General features: G+C 41.8%; 1 protein-coding gene across 7 annotated transcripts in view; it reads right to left on the bottom strand.

Annotated features, from left to right (window-relative positions):
- The window catches only part of PLEKHB2 (pleckstrin homology domain containing B2), a 46899-nt gene that overhangs the window by 22042 nt on the left and 5651 nt on the right, over positions 1-19206 (bottom strand). For 2 of the 7 annotated variants that reach the window (XM_061636385.1, XM_061636384.1), the window contains exons 2-3: positions 6924-6969; positions 1686-1838 (exon numbers count right to left, since the gene is read on the bottom strand). In XM_061636385.1, coding sequence (XP_061492369.1) covers positions 1686-1838; positions 6924-6960 — 190 coding nt within the window. In that variant the 5' untranslated portion in view covers positions 6961-6969. Of the gene's footprint in view, positions 1-1685; positions 1839-2958; positions 3186-6923; positions 6970-15668; positions 15798-15903; positions 16060-19206 lie in introns of those variants that run through there. The other 5 variants (XM_061636382.1, XM_061636383.1, XM_061636380.1 and 2 more) reach the window with 5 other exon arrangements.

Here is a 19206-nt window from a genome sequence, read left to right as displayed (position 1 = left end):
CATTGGAAGAGAACTGGTTCTCCTTCACAATTTGTAAAATCTTATTTTCCTGGTTGACTGGACGCAAGTCTCACTTGCCAGAGGTAACCATGCAAATGGACGTTTTACAAGTGCAAAGCTCAGTTTGCACATAACAGTCAAACCATGGGTTAGCATGAATGCACAGGCTCCCAGAGAGAGGAGATCACAGCCACTTTGCATGCTTGTGCTAAGCCATTATGGGTGAAGCAAGTCTGCACTGCTTAACAGGAGAGGGTGGGCAACATGAAGTATGTTATTTGCATAGCTCATTGATTCTTGACAGTATTCTTGTAATCTTAGCTGTTATTTAACAAGAGATCTCTCTCCCATGCAACTATGAAGAACAGTGGATACAGTGAGTTCAATCCTACACAAAAATTTTAAACCAGCAGTCTTTTTAAAAGAAAGCAAATCAGACTCATGCATATTAGGCTTTCAAAATGGTAACTTATCTACCCAGACAGGAACTGCTGGATTTCCCAATATACCATGAATTATTTCCCAAAAATGGAAGATCATGCCGGCTATATAGCCAAGGATATGGTTGGCTTTTTAATCAGATTTTTAAGGAAAGAACAATGTCTTTAACTGGTCCTTCAATATTAGTGTGAATGCTAAACTACAACAGAAAAGAGACTTCATCAAACCTTTTAAAAAAATAAAACAAAAACATCACAGGTGAAAAACTGTGTTTGTCTGAATTTGGTGCAGCATGGTCATAATTAATGCCAAGTTTTGGACTGCAAACAATTACCCAAATGACTACGGGTGCAATCCAACTCGCATTTACACCTGACTGAGGCAAGTTGGATATGGCAGACTTCCAGCTAAGCCAGCTGAGTTCTGGCTCATCCAGGCTATGCCAGCATAAGTCCCTCATCCCAGCTCAGCCGGATGTCCGCCAGGGAAGCCCAGCCCGACGGTAAGCGAAGCTGGCAGAAGCCAGTGGAAGGCCTGCAAAAGGGGCGCTCCAGGGGGAGTGTTAGAGGAGGGCTCAAGGGAGAGGGATTTACATGATATCTAGGTCCTGTTCGGCTCCCTCCAGAGATCCTCTGTTGCGGTAGCCGGTATGCCAGGAAAAGATGTGGAAGAAGGAAACATGTATTTTGCTTCCTTCCGCTGCTCCCTGTCAGCGCAGCTTTCACTTAATAGATTTTTTTTTACAGAAGACAATAAATAATTTGGTAGAAGTGATTCAGTCAGAAGATCCCTTTTGTACTATTACTACATGGGCTGGTTTAATAGGACAGCCAAGTATAACAAATTGACTTTTCGGCTTTCCATTATTTCAGCATATATGCCAAAATCAGATTCCCTCATCCCTTGCAAAAGACAACACAAAAGCATTCCAATTATGCCCTTAGAAGAGGCAAAGGACATCCTTACCATTTATGGTAAACCAAGTAGAATAAGGCTGCAATTCATTGGATTCAGTGGGGCTTACTGGAAATGTGCATAGTGTCACAGAGTTATCAACAATGACCACAGCTTACAACTGTGATAAATAACTTTGTAGATTTAGAACTAGGTCTAAATACTGGGTTAAGTCATTCATATTTGCATTACAAGTGGCACCAAGCTCAGCTGTGGCTAATGCAAAAAAAAAAAAGAGCAGATATATGCGTGTTCAGGGGGGAAAGTTCAGATAAAAAACAGGTATTCACCTCGGCATTCATTTCCCACTCTGATGTTGATGCAGTCCACTTTCATGTGAATTCTGTCCTCTAGATCCTGCCGATGCTGATCATCATAAAATAACAAATGGCCATGAGACCACAGATCAAACCAGTTCTTCTTCCAACGCCTTAATATAGTACCTAAAAGAAAGAGAGAACATTTTGTTAAAAATGGTCTGACTAAAACGCAATCTTGTTCTAAAATGGACATTTAAACAGCCTTTCAGCTTGGGAAATATTTGAAATGCATTATTTAATTTCAAAGAAAAAAACCAAACAATTCATACAACAAATTACTTGCACATTCAACTATTTTTCCCACATTTGTGGGACATGACCTGCTGAAGTTCTAGTGTCTGATAAATATGCCAAACAATAACGGAATTTACATTATGAAAACAATGGGCTGGCTTAGAAGCAATGAACTTTGTTTGCTTATACCTGTTGCTGAACTATGATTTAGCATCTGACTCACACACTCCTCCCTCACCCTGCTCCTCCCCTTCTGCCATCATGCATGAAAACTGATATAAAGCCAGAGGTACCCATTTGGAAGTAATGGTGGACTCTGGTTTAAATGAACCAAGATCACAGTGCTGAAGCCAGCAAGTAATGGGAGGAGGGGAGAGCTGAATAACATGTGCATGGTCCTCACGCTCATTCCCAGCTTCCAAGTTGGCAACTTTACATATGAAACAGCCCAGTAACTTCCACATAGAAAGAAGAGTCAACACACACAATAATTTATGGATCAGAACATAAGAACCTAAGAACATAAGAAGAGCCTGCTGGATCAGGCCAGTGGCCCATCTAGTCCAACATCCTGTTCTCACAGTGGCCAACCAGGTGCCTGGGGGAAGCCCGCAAGCAGGACCCGAGTGCAAGAACACTCTCCCCTCCTGAGGCTTCCGGCAACTGGTTTTCAGAAGCATGCTTCTGTTCGAAGTGATTGGGCAGGGGTATTCAAGGTAATGTATTCTTAGAGGTACTTCATCACAACATCAATCCCCTGAGTATCAACACTAGTTAATCCCGCATTGCACTTTAACATTCCTTTTGTACTGCATTTTAATAAGCGGAAGCCAGAAATTATAGCCAGTTCAGGCTATAGCTATTGCTGTGGGCATGAAAAATCCAAGTAGAACTCTATCCTTGCAGAACGGCTCTCATTAGTGCTCCTACCCAAGTACTCCTCCAAGTGTAGCGGTGTGCTATCCAAGGAATTATCTCCAGCTCCAAAGGGCATGAATGTTGCACGTACCTCCTTACGTAGCATCACTTTGGGAACTTGCAGCACAGCCTTGCACCTTTAGGTCTTTCGCAGTAAAGGCTTTGTAATGTTCGATAAATAAAGCAGATGGATGTCAGGCATAGGACTGTTGCTGAGTCAGGCTTCCCATCTTATGCCTTTGCTCAACCTTTTCTTGAGGATCTAAGTGAGTTGAGCATCTAGTTTTGTGCCACATGGAGCTAAAATGCCATTCCTTGTTTTTTCTTCCTCTCGGATAGGTTTCCAATCTCCGGAGGGAAAGCCTAGAGATTGCTTGCTGCAGATCATTTGCCGTGATGGGAAGGTGCTCAACCTCTGTGCAGAAAGCGCCGATGACTGCTTGTGAGTTTCAAAGGGCTACAGCTCTTCTGTTTTGCTGCAAGTAAAAAAACTTCCTTTTTGAAAGGAAAGTGACATGGATTTACAGCCATATAGCTCCCTTGTGTGCTGGTATAATCCATACACTTAAATGCTGCTTCCATGTGGAATGCTAACAATTTTTGTTCTTTGCTGCAGCTCATGGTTGGTGAAGTGAGAGCTTAACCGCATGCTAAGCCATGCCACACTGAGCTAAAAGAACCAGGAAGGAGTAAAGTGGCTGTGAGCTCCTCTCCTGGAGTCAGAACATTTGCATGGTCCCAGTAAGCCATAGTTTGGCTTACTGTGTTGTGCTAGCCTCAACATTTTCAGTAGTAATTATGGCTTATTAACTATGATTTAAGGTGGTGGGCTGGGTTTGCACTTCATGGTGAGGTAAGCAAGCTTTGTTTAAACCACGGTTTAGTGTGTGAACCAGACCAAGTGTTCTGCAATTGGAACTCCTGACATATTTTTATTCTGCAAAAAGCTGGAGCAGTGGGCCAAATTTGGCATGAGGTTGCAGCACAGGGACAGGGCGGGTTTGACCCTTGACTCCTTGGTTTAAATTGCACCCAAATCCTGCTGTTAGCCCTGGAGGGGAAAATATGGGTGCAGGCTCTTGAACACAGATATTTTTCACTTCAGAAGCCCCACTTGGATTGACAAAGGAGGAGACACTGTAACCCTAAATGAAAAAGGTTCTACCCACTCCCACTACACCTCAGCCCTAATTCAAATTGCATTGTCCCACTCACCCACCCAAGCTGTTATTTTTTCTAGATAAAAATACACTAGAAGTTGTGATCATGATCCTCCCATACAGTGGCCAACCAGGTGCCTGGGGGAAGCCCGCAAGCAGGACCCAAGTGCAAGAACACTCTTCCCTCCTGAGGCTTCCGGCAACTGGTTTTCAGAAGCATTCTGCCTCTGACTAGGGTGGCAGAGCACAGCCATCATGGCTAGTAGCCATTGGTAGTCCTGTCCTCCATGAATTTGTCTAATCTTCTTTTAAAGCCATCCAAGCTGGTGGCCATTACTGCATCTTGTGGGAGCAAATTCCATAGTTTAACTATGCGCTGAGTGAAGAAGTATTTCCTTTTGTCTGTCCTGAATCTTCCAACATTCAGCTTCTTTGAATGTCCACGAGTTCTCGAATTGAGAGAGAGTGAGAAAAACTTTTCTCTATCCACTTTCTCAATGCCATGCATAATTTTATACACTTCTGTCATGTCTCCTCTGACTCACCTTTTCTCTAAACTAAAAAGCCCCAAATGCTGCAACCTTTCCTCATAAGGGAGTCGCTCCATCCCCTTGATCATTCCGGTTGCCCTCTTCTGAACCTTTTCCAACTCTAGAATATCCTTTTTGAGATGAGGCGACCAGAACTGTACACAGTATTCCAAATGTGGCCGCACCATAGATTTATACAACGGCATTATGATATCGGCTTTTTATTTTCAATACCTTTCCTAATTATCGCTAGCATGGAATTTGCCTTTTTCACAGCAGCCGCACACTGGGTCGACATTTTCATCGTGCTGTCCACTACAACCCCGAGGTCTCTCTCCTGGTCGGTCACCGCCAGTTCAGACCCCATGAGCGTATATGTGAAATTCAGATTTTTTGCTCCAATATGCATAATTTTACACTTGTTTATATTGAATTGCATTTGCCATTTTTCCGCCCATTCACTCAGAAGTTCCCATTTCTTAAAAACAGCATAAATTTCACATTAATTAGATTGCTAGATGTTTGCTTTTAGTGATTATGTTTGACATGCTGGAAAACCAGAATTGCCAGAAACTATATCAGAAGTAGCAAAAGCAATTAACGTCAAGAAAAAAAAAGCCTAGTCCTGCTCTGTAGTAACTATATGGTTTATTCTGACAAGCCATTAGTCAGACACCAGGCAGAAAAAGAATCACGTAGACATCTTTGTATTTATTTTGTGGCCAAGAGTACTGCCCTTAGGGAATTTAGCTTAAAACATTATTTGTTTTAAGTCATCATAACTTAAAACCATACACATATGTATACACTGTCCAAACATGATTTGGGATTTTGCCACATTTTTCTGAAACAGGCCTGGCTCACACATAATACTAGGCCAAGCCATGGCTCAGCATGAATAAGCATGCAAATACTCAGAGCAAAAACTGCAGAAGCTTCATTCCTTTCACAGTCCTGCTGTTGTTGCACTACCCAGAACTAAGCCATGGTCTGGCTTCGCATTGCATCCAAATCTGGGGTCACAGTTTGTATTGCTACATACAAACCATGAGCTGAAGCCAAAGCTGCCATCTTTGCTCTGAGTACTTGCACGCTGCTGGTTTGGCTTAGTGTTACATGTGAACTGAGCCGCAGTCTAAAGACCACACTACATAGAAAAGTGGATCTCTGACGTTTTCTGTTTTAATTCAACAGAGCCACAAGGGACACTAATTCGATCCAAGCAGAAGCTCCAGGGAAAGGGAGGATGTCTAATTCTTTTTTCTCTAGTGTCATTCTGCCAATGAGGAAGGACCATAACTCAATGGTAGAGCCTCTGTTTTGCATGCAGAAGATGCCAGGTGCAATTCCCAGACTCTCCAGACAGGGCTGGTGAAGACCCCTGCCTGAAACCCTAGGGAGCCACTGCCAGTCAGTGTAGACAATAAGAACATAAGAACAGCCCTGCTGGATCAGGACAGTGGCCCACCTAGTCCAGCATCCTGTTCTCACAGTAGCTAACCAGAGGCCCATGGGAAGCCTGCAAGCAGGACCTGAGGGCAAGAGCACTCTCCCCCTCCCCGCCCCACTGGTTTCCAGCAACTGGTATTGAGAAGCATACTCCAACTGTGGAGATAGAGCAAAGCCATGGTGGCTAGCAGCTTTTGATACCATTGACTGTACTGCCTTCAAGTCGATCCCGACTTATGGTGACCCTACCAATAGGGTTTTCATGGTAAGCGGTATCCAGAGGGGGTTTACCATTGCCTTCCTCTGAGGCTGAGAGGCAGTGACTGGCCTAAGGTCACCCAGTGTGTTTCATGGCTGTGTGGGGATTCCAACCCTGGCCTCCCAGGTCGTAGTCCAACACTCTAACCACTATGCCACACTGGCTCTCTTTGATACCATTATCCTCCATGAATTTGTCTAATCCTTTTTTAGAGCTGTCCAAGTTGGTGGCCATCACTGCCTCTTCTGGGAGCGAATTCCATAGTTTAACTATGCACTGCATGAAGAAGTACTTTCTTTTATCTGTCCTGAATCTTCCAGCATTCAGCTTCATCAGGTAACAAACAGTGGACAAGATGGACCAATGGTCTGACTCAGGATAAGGCAACTTCCTATGTTCCCTTCATTTGTTTTACGGGGGAGGGGAGGCGAATACCGCAGGGCAGTGTACAGGATGGGATGGGGATCTTGATTGGGAGAACAGTACAGGAGGAAAGGGTTAAACCCTCTCTCAGGTCAAATTGCCAGCCTCAGTGGCTGCACATCATTAACACAGAAAAATGTGGGGAGATTTAATTGTGGCTCTTCTACATATCATGTTGTTTAGCACAGAAACAAGAAGAAGGGAAAAAAGAGAGCTGACAGAATCCCTTACTCACTTTGCCGGAGCAGCCACCCACTTTTCACCAGCGCCATCTCCGAATGCTAGGGAGAAAAGAAAGGTAATGAGCCATCGGCACAGAACAACACAGTGATGCAGAAGAACTCTCTACGTGTCTGTATGTCCCCAAATGAGAAGCAGACCTCCTCAGGAAGAACAGGGGAAAGTGTATGTGTGCGATATACAAGAGAATATGATCTCCACAAACACTGTACAGGGTTAAGCCAACTACAACTCCCAACCAGTATGGCCAATGGTCATGGATGATGAGAACTGCAGTCCAACCATGTGGAGGGCATCATGTTGACCACCTGTGCTGTAGATTGTCTTTCATTCATCAGCTCCTTATCCAATGGTCACACACCACGCCCTATCCTGTGGCATTCCCAAGTGCCCATGAAGCCTTACAGCTTGTTTCTTCCACTGTGAAACCAGCTGTTTGACATCACCACATATGGTCCGTGTTCAGATGTAACACTAGGACAAGCAGTGTTGTTTTTATAGTCATAACATGTACAAAGCTCATGTTTCGCTTCTCTACTTCGAGCGAGGAATATGGTTCTGTCCGAACCAACACTCATTGGCTTCTTTCTAAACTATGCATAATCTGAAGCCAAGGTTTGCTCTAAGCTTCAGATTGTGGCCTCTTTGGAAAGAAACAAGCCACAAAAACTAGTTCAGGCACAACTTTAAGCCAATTGTTCTGTGTTTTTCCCCCCTTGCTAACTAAGGGGGGAGTAAAGTGGGTTCATTCAAGCTGCATGCAGCTCGTGCACATCACCGCTAAATAAACCACACAGCTTGGCTTAGTGTTATGAGCCAATGTGGCTAGCATGAAGAGGCCTTTTAGCTGAGTAACCAACTGTCACATTCTAGACTGCAGGATGTACCATGACATTAAACACTCAATGGAGACACAGGATAGCCAATATTATTATAAATGGTAATAGTGAATACAGCCAAACAGCTTCTGCTTCAGCTGACATTTCTACTTCATACCTGCTAACATAAGAACTTCAGGTTTAGAGGCCAATTGCACTCCTTCAGGCCTCTCTGCCTAGTCCTCAGCAGTCTCCCTAGGCCATTCGCCCTCCCAGGACACATCCCTCACTGGCGTACTCTGGAGAGCCAGTATGGTGTTGTGGTTAAAGAGTTGGACTGGGACCTGGGAGACCAGGGTTCAAATCCCCACTCAGCCATGAAGCTAAGTGGGTGACCTTGGGCCAGTCACTGCCTCTCAGCCTAACCTACCTCAACTGGTTGCTGTGAGGATAAAATGGAAAGGGGAAAAGAGAAAACCATGTATATCACTTTGAGCTCCTTAGAAGAAAGATGGTATATAAATGTAAGAAATAATAATAATAAATACTCTGCACCTTCCTCTAGTGTTTTCTTCTGGCTGGAATGCATCCTTGAAATGAGATAATGCCACTTGATTGCCTGGATGGAGAGGTGTATGTGTGTGCATAGAAATCTATCTTCTTTGCATAGCTCAAATGTGGCTCACTATACAAAGGTACAAGTCACATCCATGAATCCACCCACTTTGGCCTCTGGCCCTGCCTTATCATTAGCATGTTACTATTTTGTACTATTTTGCCATGGATACCGTCTATGTTGGCAAAAAGCTGGGGTTGCTCCTGTTCCCTTTCCTGCACCAGGACTGGCAGGTACAGTACCTGCAGGACACCCAAGAGGCACCACGCTCTGATGTCAACGCATTGATGTAAGAACTAGTAGACATCGTCAAAACATTAGGAAAGTGGACTTCCCAGGAGGATCCCTACGCCTGTGCAGCCTCTGAGACGGGCTCCCGTCTTGGATGAAACTTTTCCAGTTTAAATTCAGTCAGAAGGCTCTTTTCTGACTGGGAATAATTTCTTCCGGTTAAAGAAGAAACGTGAGATTTCCCACATTAGCTTTGTTTTGATTGTTGGAGTCTGGAATTCGTCAGAATTGTCTGTCTTCCAGCAGCTCAGACAGAGCGAGGATTTTTATGCTAGCTCAGCTGGATAAGTGACCCATTTTTTTTTATACGGATTAACAGGCAAACATCCTCCTGTCTACATTCATCATTTTCTTATCTATACAGCTAAAGAGATTTGTCAAAGTAACAGCAATTGAGATAACCTAGGTGAGGTAAGACTTTCCTTTTTTTATTCACGGAACTAAGGGGGAAGAAAATATAAATAGCTTATCTTTTTTTTTTATTGCAAAAAGCTGACATGGAAAATGGCATTCTAAAGATTACAACGGGCGAGAGATTTCTGATGGGAGGAGATAAGAAATCTTTTTGATCTATGGCTGAGATTATTTTTTCTGATCTACTTTTTTTTTGACGAATCTGCTCATTCTCTCTGCTACTAGCTATTTCGACGCTGTGAACTAAAGCTGTTCTTACACTTTCAGGCAGATAAGAGATAAGGGCTGTCTAGCGTGTGACGTAAGTTTGTTGGAAAAATTAACTCCTTTGTAACTGGTAAAAGAAATAAGCTGCTCTTTGTTTGGGACATTGAAAATTGAAGGAGTTTTGTTCCTTTGGCTTTAAGAATGACAATTAAGAAGACCATGGATGTACAAGAAGGGACTTTATCTCTAGACATGTTTCAGAAAATAATGAATGGGATTAACTCAATAAAACAAGAACTGAGAAATAATAGACAAGCGTGGAGAATTGAATTTTACGAAATGAGACAGGAGCTGAAAGAAACTCAGGATTCTATAAGAAAGGAGAATAAAGATAGATCTGGAAAACAAAAAAAAGATGAAAGAGAAATTAAAGGCAAGGTTCAAACTATGGAGATTGGCTTAATTATGGACATGAAAAAAGATTTGGATTTCCTGGCTGTGATGGATCCTGGAGACAAATATTACAGTTTGGAATTCAGCGCTGTCCCTGAAGGAATTGAAGAGATTGGAGATAAAGATATTATCGGTTCAAAAAAATTCTTGGACTGGAAGGATCTGATGGAACTTGAAATGGAGAAAGTTAACAGAATTAATCCCTGTCTTGTGTCAATGGAAAAACCTTCAAGAGATGTACTAGTGTATCACGTGGAAAAGAGGAACAGAGATGCGGCTTTGCAACAATACTTCAGTGATACGTTTGGATTTGATGGCAAGAAAATATCTGTGATGGAGGAAATTCCTATCAGACTTTTATTATATGACTATGACAGCAAGATTTTTGGGTGCGTAAAGATGGAAGATGGACCCAATATGGATAATGACAGAAGAGCGATTTAAAATCACTGGACTTAGTAGATTTGATGAGTTGGATTAATTGGCATGTTTATTTAGAAAAAAAAAATGATTGACATATATCTCAAGGATTGGAAACTTCTCTTTGACTTTTTGTGGAAGATTAAAATGATATGATGTTAATGAGATTTGAAACCAACTAAGATAACTGTTGGAGGAAGGTGATTTTATAATCTATTAAGAGATAGGTCTGTTACATATTATAGATTTATAGTTGAATTATAGTGTTTTGAAATTACTGGATTTAGTAGATTTGATGAGCTGGATTAATTGGCATGTTTATTTAGAAAAAAAATTGATTGATATATATCTCAAGGATTGGAAACTTCTCTTTGACTTTTTGTGGAATATTAAAATGATATGATGTTAATGAGATTTGAAACCAACTAAGATAACCGCTGGAGGAAGGTGATTTTATAATCTATTAAGAGATAGGTTTGTTATATATTATAGATTTATAGCTGAACTATGACAAATCGGAAGTCAATATTTTTATATATATGTATTTTTTTTGTATTGTATTAGTTATTGATTTGTGTTGTTTTCTTTTTGTATTATTTTGGTTTTGAAAATTAGAATAAAAATTAATTGAAAAAAAAAAATTAGGAAAGTGCTGGACTTCCGGGAAGGGTGACTTCGCTTGTGCCTGCTTTTGGGACGGGCTCCCGCCTCAAAAGAAGCTTATTCAGATATAAATCAGTCAGAACATTTTTTTTTTTTGACTGATGAAATTTCTCCCGGGCAGGGAGAAACGTAGAGATTAACCTCAAAAGCCTGTTTTTGTTGGGAGGACTGGATTTCATTAATTTATGAGATAAGGTCCAGCCAACAATGCCGGACGGACTTTCAAACAAGCTCTATCTGTTTAAGCGATACGTTTATCTTTTCTTTAAAGAGAGAACGGACTAACAGGCAAGCACCCTTCTTTCTATTATTTTTTTTACTTGGTTTAAATTGTTGCAGCAAAAGGAGATTTGTCAGATTGATCAGCTTTGGACAACTTCTGGGTGAGCTATAACTCTTCTCTGTTATTCACGAAATTAACAGCTTATCTCTGTTTCTGTCGCAAAAAGCTGTCCTGGAAGTGCATTCTAAAGATAATAAACAGAAGAGGGATTTCTATTCCTGATTTCTATTCCGAGGAATATTATATTGACTGGGACTATTCTCTTTTTGGTCTATTTTATTTTGACGAATCTGCTTCTTCACGACGCCACTAACTGTTTTGATGCTGGGAACTAAATTTGTTTTGCATTCTTGAACATAGAGAGATAAGGCAGGTTGCTCTGTTTATACTGTGATGTCATCAAGCCTGGAATATTAACCCAATTGTTGCTGAAATAAGAAGTGGTTCTTCTTTATTTTTGTTTTGCTTTGTTTTCGTGGTTTTAAAAATGGCAATCAAGAAAGTGGCTGAGAATCTGGAAGTAACTATGTTTCAGAAAATAATGGATGAGATTGAGATAACGAAACAAACCCTGCGACAGGGTAGTAAGGAGCTGAAAATTGAATTGAGCAAAATGACGCAGGAGCTTAAAGAAATAGGGGATCCTGTGAGAGAGGAGAATGAGATCAGAGATGAGAAAAGAAAAAATAAAGGGAAGATACAAGCCCTGGAGATTGGAACAAATGTGGAATTGGAAAAAGATCTGGAGTTTATGGATTTTAGAAATAAAATCTACTGTTTGGAATTTAACGTTATCTCTGAAGAAATTAATGAAGATATTAGAGATAAAGTTATCAATGGCTTGGATAATCTTCTGGACTGGAATGATGTGATGGAGCTTGATATAGAGAAAATCTATGGAATTAACTGCAGCCATGTGACAATGGAAAAATTCTTAAGAGATGAGCCAGTGCATTTTGTAAAAAAGAAGAACGCAGATATGACTTTACAACAGTATTTCAGCAACTTATTCAGAATGGATGGCAAGAAAATATTTGGGATAGAGGAAATTCCCATCAGACTCTTATTATATGACTATGGCTACAACAGCAAGATTATTATGGAATACTGATAATGGAAGATTGGACACTGAAATTACTGGACTTAACAGGACTATTGAAGATGGAAGATGGAACTAATAGGGATAATGGAATAATGGCTATTGAAATTATTGGACCTAACAGATTCTGATAAGATGGATTAATCAAAATGTTTATTTGGACTATGGTTATGACAATAAGATTATTATAATTATTAACGAGATGGATTAACTGATATGTTTATTTGGAGAAAAATTGATAGATATATTTCTTAAAGAATTGAAACCTCTCTTTGACTTTTTGTGGAAAGAATAAAGTAATGTTTATGAGATTTGATGATTAATTAAGATAACTACTGGAGGAAAGTGATTTTATAATATGATTTAAGAGACAGGATTGTTATATATTGTAGACCTATAACTGATTTGATATGTGACAAATGGGAAGTCAACATTTTATTTTTTTTGTTTAATCATTTTTGTTTTGTTTTGTTTTTTGTCTTTGAATGTTTTATGATTTTGTTTTCTATGTTTTATGAAAATTTGAATAAAAATTATTGTAAAAAAAAAAACATTAGGAAAGTGCTGATTGTTATTGAAAGATGTTGCTGTTACTTTTTTAACAACGTTAATATTTTGTTATTTAAATTTTTATAAACCATATTGTTCTTTTCTGATGTGTATTTTGTGTTTGTGTTTATTTTTTGTGAGCGGCCTTGAGGGCCTTTTTGGCCAAAAAGTGGCACAGAAATAAACCATAACATAAGTTCCACCTTCCAGAAGGTTCCCGAGGAAATGTGGCCCTCAGGCTAAAAAAAGGCTCCTACCTCTTACATAAGGGGGAAAACTGGAGACCCCTGGCCAAAAAAAACCTCTCATGGAGCTCTGATCTAAGTGAGAACTAGGGAGATTGTCCTAGTAACTCAGGTACTGGATTCTACCTTCCCCCAATTCCTGACAAAGGCTCATTAAAAACACAGCCTGAACCCCTTTAGCAGACAATGATGTATCAATTATTTGGACATGAAGGTTGATCCTATCCATGTTTACTCAAAAATAAATTCCACCAAGTTCAAAGGTGCTTAAGAAGTGTGTCTAGGATTGCAGCTTCAGGGAAAAAAGCTACTCTATGGGCTAGTTCAGCTGATGAAACACCAAAAAGTGAGACAACCAAAGCAAGCAAGACATACCTCAGTGAAATTAAACACACCTCTATTTACAAATAAAGGATTAAGACTGTAGTCCAAACAATTCTTACCAGGAAGTAAATCCCACTGAATTCCCTAGGACTTGCATCCTCATTAGTGTGTTTTTTAACAACTATTCTAGGAATTAAGATTTGACTCCTGTTTACTGAATATATATACAGTGTACTGCACAATTTCTCACAAACAACTAAATGTAGCTGAAAATACAGCACCCTCTTGTACTCCTATTAATTATTTGGTCAGGTTTTTCCAGCCTTTCCCCACCTTTTTTGCTATTTCTGCTCACCATACTAGCTTTAAAAAGATGCTACTTACGACACTGTTTTGCTTGAGCTTGTTCATACAAGTATATGAAGCTGCAGTACATAGAATCAGGCCAGTGGTGCATCTAGCTCGGTATTGTCTAGACTGGTTAGCAGCAGCTCTTCAGGGTTTCAGACAAAAGTATTTTCCAGCACTACCTGGAGATGCCAGGGATTGACCTTGGGATCTTTTCCATGCAAGGCATGTGCTCTACCACTGAGCTATGCTCATTCTTACTGACACAAGCTCTCCAGAGTTTTAGGAAGGAGCGGTTGCTTGGGCCCTGCTACCAGAGACTCCTTTCATCCAGAGATACCAGGGACTGAGGCTGCCATCCTATACACACTTACCTGGGAGGGGCAGAGCAAACCAAAGTGCCCTTATGCTGGGCTGGAGGAGCGGGGTAGATTGAGCAAAGGTGTCCCTCTGCTCAGCTCTGCCAGTCCCCCACTACCAACAGAGTGATGTAAGTGACACGCCATTGGCATGGCCCTCCCCCTTCCACCTGCCAAATGGGCAGGCAGGCGTGCCACTGAGGGGATGCCCATCTGCAGAAGGCTCCATTCTGGAGGGTGAGAGGGGAATGAGCTGGCCCAGGATATGTTGGATCCCAAGCTGGTCTCATTGCCATCACGCAACAGCATCTGAATGGATAAATCCTGTCCCTCCACCTTCTGCCATGGTCACCGTGAGCTGATGTGGTGGTGCCCCTGGTGGTGGGTGGGAGTGGGAGAGTTTGGATTGGGCCTTAAGTAATAATCTTTATTGCATATCACCAAAGGCCTTTACAAACTTTACATCCAAACATACCACAAATTAATAATCTACCAAATAAAATGTACATAATAGGAGTCTGTTATCAATGAAATCCATATACAGCATATTTATTGCACATAGAACTGAACTATGTTAAATTGTTGCCTTGGAGTAAGTCTCACTCAACTCTGTGGAACTTACTTCTGAGCAGGCATGTATACAACTGCACTGTGAATTTCATATTCATAGAAAGCATGGGTTCTACCTTAGAACAACAACTCCTATAGAACTAACCACTGCATGTTTCCATAGTTTTAAGCATAGAACGCAATGTTTTGAAGATAGAACTGAACTGGACTCTTAAAGATCAGAAGGAGGAGGCAAATTACAAAAGTATGGCTGTTCACTTGGAACTAGACAATACAGACGGGTAAATGGTAGCCCCTTAAATCAGTGTCTGGATTCAGGATGGCAGGAACACACAACCCAACCCAGTTTCTATCCCCTTGGGGAGGAAATGACATCACACAAAATAAATCATACTTCAACAGATGTTCCCATCATACAGCTGGATGTTTCCCTCACAAACCAGAAGCAGCTGCTAACCTTCTACCCCTACCAACGAGCTTGAATTCATCCTTTTCAGCGCTACTCTAACCTAGTTACACAGGAATCCAGGCAGCTCTTCCCCTGCCCTCTTCTCATACTTCAGCAACACTCTCGCATACTTCCAGGTTAACTGTGGTCCAACACAATTATAAAAGAGAGCCTGAGATCCCGAAATGGGGCTTTGTTAACTTCTTTTAAAAAATGGAACAAAAATGGTATCACCACCACTATGTAAAACAGCAGCTTGACGACGAACCCATCTGCAGGGATGACGGTTTTGTCGTGTTTTCTAGCAGGGCTCCCGTGCCTTGAACAGTTGCCCAATAACACGCCGAAACCCCGTCAGGTGAAGTCCCTGACCCACATCGCAGTTATTTCTGCAACAGGAAGCGCTTTATCGGCTTAATTTTTGCTCCTCGCACACACAGCTTTTGAAAAGACACCGGAATCCATCAAACGAGGATCTTGAATTACATTCTGTAGTAATTCGAGAGCTAGTCCACATTCGAGCTAGAAATCCAATCCTGATGGGAGAGGAGTTTGAAAGGTGTTATTTTAAGAACCCGGACAAGGTGGAAAACAAAGGAATAAGGCGGGGAGTAGAAACAGCCCACCGAGCACCTGCGCGTCTCCGAGGCTGATAAGCAGGAAGCAGCGACCTAGGCTCCATACACTTGTTACAGCCCTTCGGATGACAAAATGCTGCGGCTTGACCTCAGCGGATTTGACTCCGGCTCCCCAGACAAGCTGCAGCCAGCGGACCAACCGCCCTCCTCCCATGCGCGTTGAAGATCAATACACGGCGCACCACCACCGCCCTTCACTCCCGGTAGAGGAGGAACGGAACGCACTTTACCTACTCTACACGGGGAAGAGAACGCACAAACCCGAACAATTCTCGCTTTCTTCTTCCTTGTTGCTGAAAGAGGCTAAAGATCACGCCCTTCCCCGCCTCTGGCGTCAGAGCTGTCCTATGATCAACGGCGTCACGTAACGCTCACTGCACATGCTCACAAGGTTAGATCGGAATTGTAGCTGCCCGTCGCGGAAGAAGAGGGGTGGGGCAAACGTTTTACGAAAACAAATCATTGGAAAGTACAGTATGTCGTTGTTTCATAGGAGAGTCGTCTTTTCCGCAGGTTTCCCAATTTCTTGCAAAGGGTGTTAGGGATGAGCGCCTGTAATTTAGAGGCGCCTGTCTGACGCAGGCCCTCCCCAGCACACCTAGAGAACTAAACTGCAATTATTAATATAATGTAAATTTCTAAATAAGGTGAAGCTATATGGGATTGCACAATGTAGACAGCACAATCCCATGGAAGTGTACTCGGAAGTAAGGGCCACTTAGTTCTATTGGGTGTCTAGTGCAGCCTTTCCCAACCAGTGTGCCTCCAGATGTAGTTGGACCAAAATTCCCATCTTTCCTGACCATTGGCAATGCTGGTTGAGGCTGATGGGAGTTGTGGTCCAACAACATCTGGAGGCACACTGGTTGGGAAAGGCTGTCCTAGTGTTTAGCTCTCCAGATGTTGTTGTACTCCAGCTCCCATCATTCCTGATCATTGGCCCTGCTGGCTGGGGCTAATGAGAGTTGGAGTCCCAACAAGATCTGGAGGGTCACAACTTTCCCCCACCTGGTTTAGGATGGCAGTCTTATGCACACGGTCTTCGTTTGGAAGTCCCATTCAAGGAAGTGACATACTTGTTAGAAGAAGTAGGATACCAGATATATTTCATGAAAAAAGTTACGCTGGAGTTTTTATATCATCTCATCTTCAATACAGTAATAGTTGCACTTACTGTATAAATTTACACAAATACATGGAGGATAAGGCTATCAATGGCTAGTAGCCACAATGGCTATTTTCTACCTTCAATGTATTTGAGTACCAGTTGCTGGGAATCACAAGTGAACAGATGCTCAGGTCTAGCTTGTGGGCTTCCCATTAGGGCATCTGGCTGGCTGCTCTGAGAACAGGATGCTGGATCAATGAGCCTTTGACCTGATACAGCAGGGCTCTCTTCTTACGTTTTTATGGTACCAGGTGGCCTTGTTTGGGGAGGGTGTGCTGTAAATGGGGCAACACAGTTGAGAAGGCTCTCTTTCCAGTTGCTACCTACTTAACCTTAGATGGAGGCAGCTACCTAGAGTATGGCTTTTGAAAATGTTCTCAATACATGGGCAGGTTGAAATACAGGTTCATCCTTCAGGTGCCTAGGTCCTAAACTGTATAGGGCTTTAAAACAACATTTTTAATTGTGACTCTAATTAATTTTTATTTATCTATAAAATATGTATATACTGCCCACCCATATAAAATATCAAGGCAGTATACAACAATAATCTAACCATTGTATTCTGAACCATCTGCAGTTTCCAAACAGTCTTCAAAGGCAGACTCATGTACAATATATTACAGTAGCTGAAACTAGATTATACCAGGGCATGGATAACTGGCTAGGCTATCTCTTGTCTAAAACAAGGCTGCCACTTGCACACCATCCTAGGCTTGTGAAAGGCATTCTTGGGTATGGATGCTACTTGGGCCTTGACTGTCAAAAGTGGATTTAGGAGCAGCCCTAGACTGTGAACCTCATCTTTTAGGCCAGGTTTGGGGAGCTGTACTTCAGCAACATCTGGAGGGCTAAAGGTTTCCCACACATGCAGACACTAAATAGATAAAATGTATGATATTACTGTGTTTCTCTCTCTCTCAAGATGAGTTATACACTTTTGCATTCAAATAATGTTTACATTGTGAGTACATAAAAAAAGTGTTGTATAGAGAGTATTAAAAACAAATTTCCAGTGCAATACTATGCTTACTTGCCTAGGAATAAGCTGTATTCAACATAGAGGGGCTTCCTTCTGAATAAATACCTGTAGGATTGCACTGCCCAGCCACAATCCTATGCACAAGAACCTGGGAGTAAACCCAACTGAACCCAGTGAAATGTATTTCTGAGTAGACATCCACAGAAGGTTGCCAGGTCTGGAGCATCCCAGGCCCTAAGATTTCAGGGGTGGTCCCTGGTGATGTCACAAGGCAGGGCCTGGTGATATCTTTAAGCATAATACATTAAACATCAGCCGCATTTGCTTTGATCATGTTATTCAAGTAAAAAACACAACGTCTAACAAATGTGAAAATATTTTCTCTGGTTGGAAATTAAGATAGAAATCTTAGCTAAAAGTGGGTGCTCCCAGGTCCAGCTGAAGTGAGGGGATCATTCACAATTACAAAATTACTTCTAGCATTACGGTAAAGGTAGAAAAACAAGGAGAGAAAAGAAGAACCAACAGCACTAGGTGAGAAACAAACTTGTTTTTATTTAACAAACACTATGTTAGAGAACAGAAGCAGGTTATTTCACCAGTCCAATTTCTAGTCCCAACTAGAGTAGACCCTTTGAACCGATGGGAACGTGTTTTACCAAATTCTATTGATTCAATGGGTCTACCACAGCAGGGAGTAGCAATTGGATTTAGGCCATTTTCTGTGTTACAAAACATATGTTGCCCATGTCTGACAACACCCTCTCTACATAAGCATTGCCTATTGGGATTGTGAGCACAGGACTGACAACCTGCACCAGAAATCTCGATTGGATGCGCTTCATTTGTGATCCATAGGAAGATCTGATTTTCTCTTCTCTGGCAGAAGCTTCTGAACCAGGTTAAACTCATCAAAAAGACCAGCATTGACTTCTGGGGGTGGGGAGGAGTATGGCTTGGCTAGCGACCAAGGTAAGTGTGAGGCTTTCACTCTCTAGCTCATGGGATCTGAAATAATATTGCATTAACATCTAAATGTAAAACTGGTGTGATATGGACCAGAGTACAAGCTCTGGAAATGCAGTGTGGTTCCCCTAATTTTTTCAAAAGGACTTGTCATGGTCTTTATTCTCTCAAAATAGATGACAGCTCCTCCAACTCCTCTGAGGATGAATCTAATCTTGATATGGGGAAAGTCCCAGGTAAGGCCCTGAAGTCTGCCAAAATGGCGATTCCGACTGGTGAAAGTGATATTTTAGCCAAGCACTTGCAATTGCTCCGGAGGGAGCTGAATAATGATTGGGCTAAGCTACTACAGCCTCTGGAGGACCAGTTGGAGAATTAATCTCTAAGCCTAAGGTATCCATTGTGGCCATGACAACA

Source organism: Rhineura floridana, chromosome 7 (assembly GCF_030035675.1).
Source record: "Rhineura floridana isolate rRhiFlo1 chromosome 7, rRhiFlo1.hap2, whole genome shotgun sequence".
Classification (NCBI taxonomy): Eukaryota; Metazoa; Chordata; class Lepidosauria; order Squamata; family Rhineuridae; genus Rhineura; species Rhineura floridana.
This window is presented reverse-complemented; position numbering and strand designations above follow the sequence as displayed.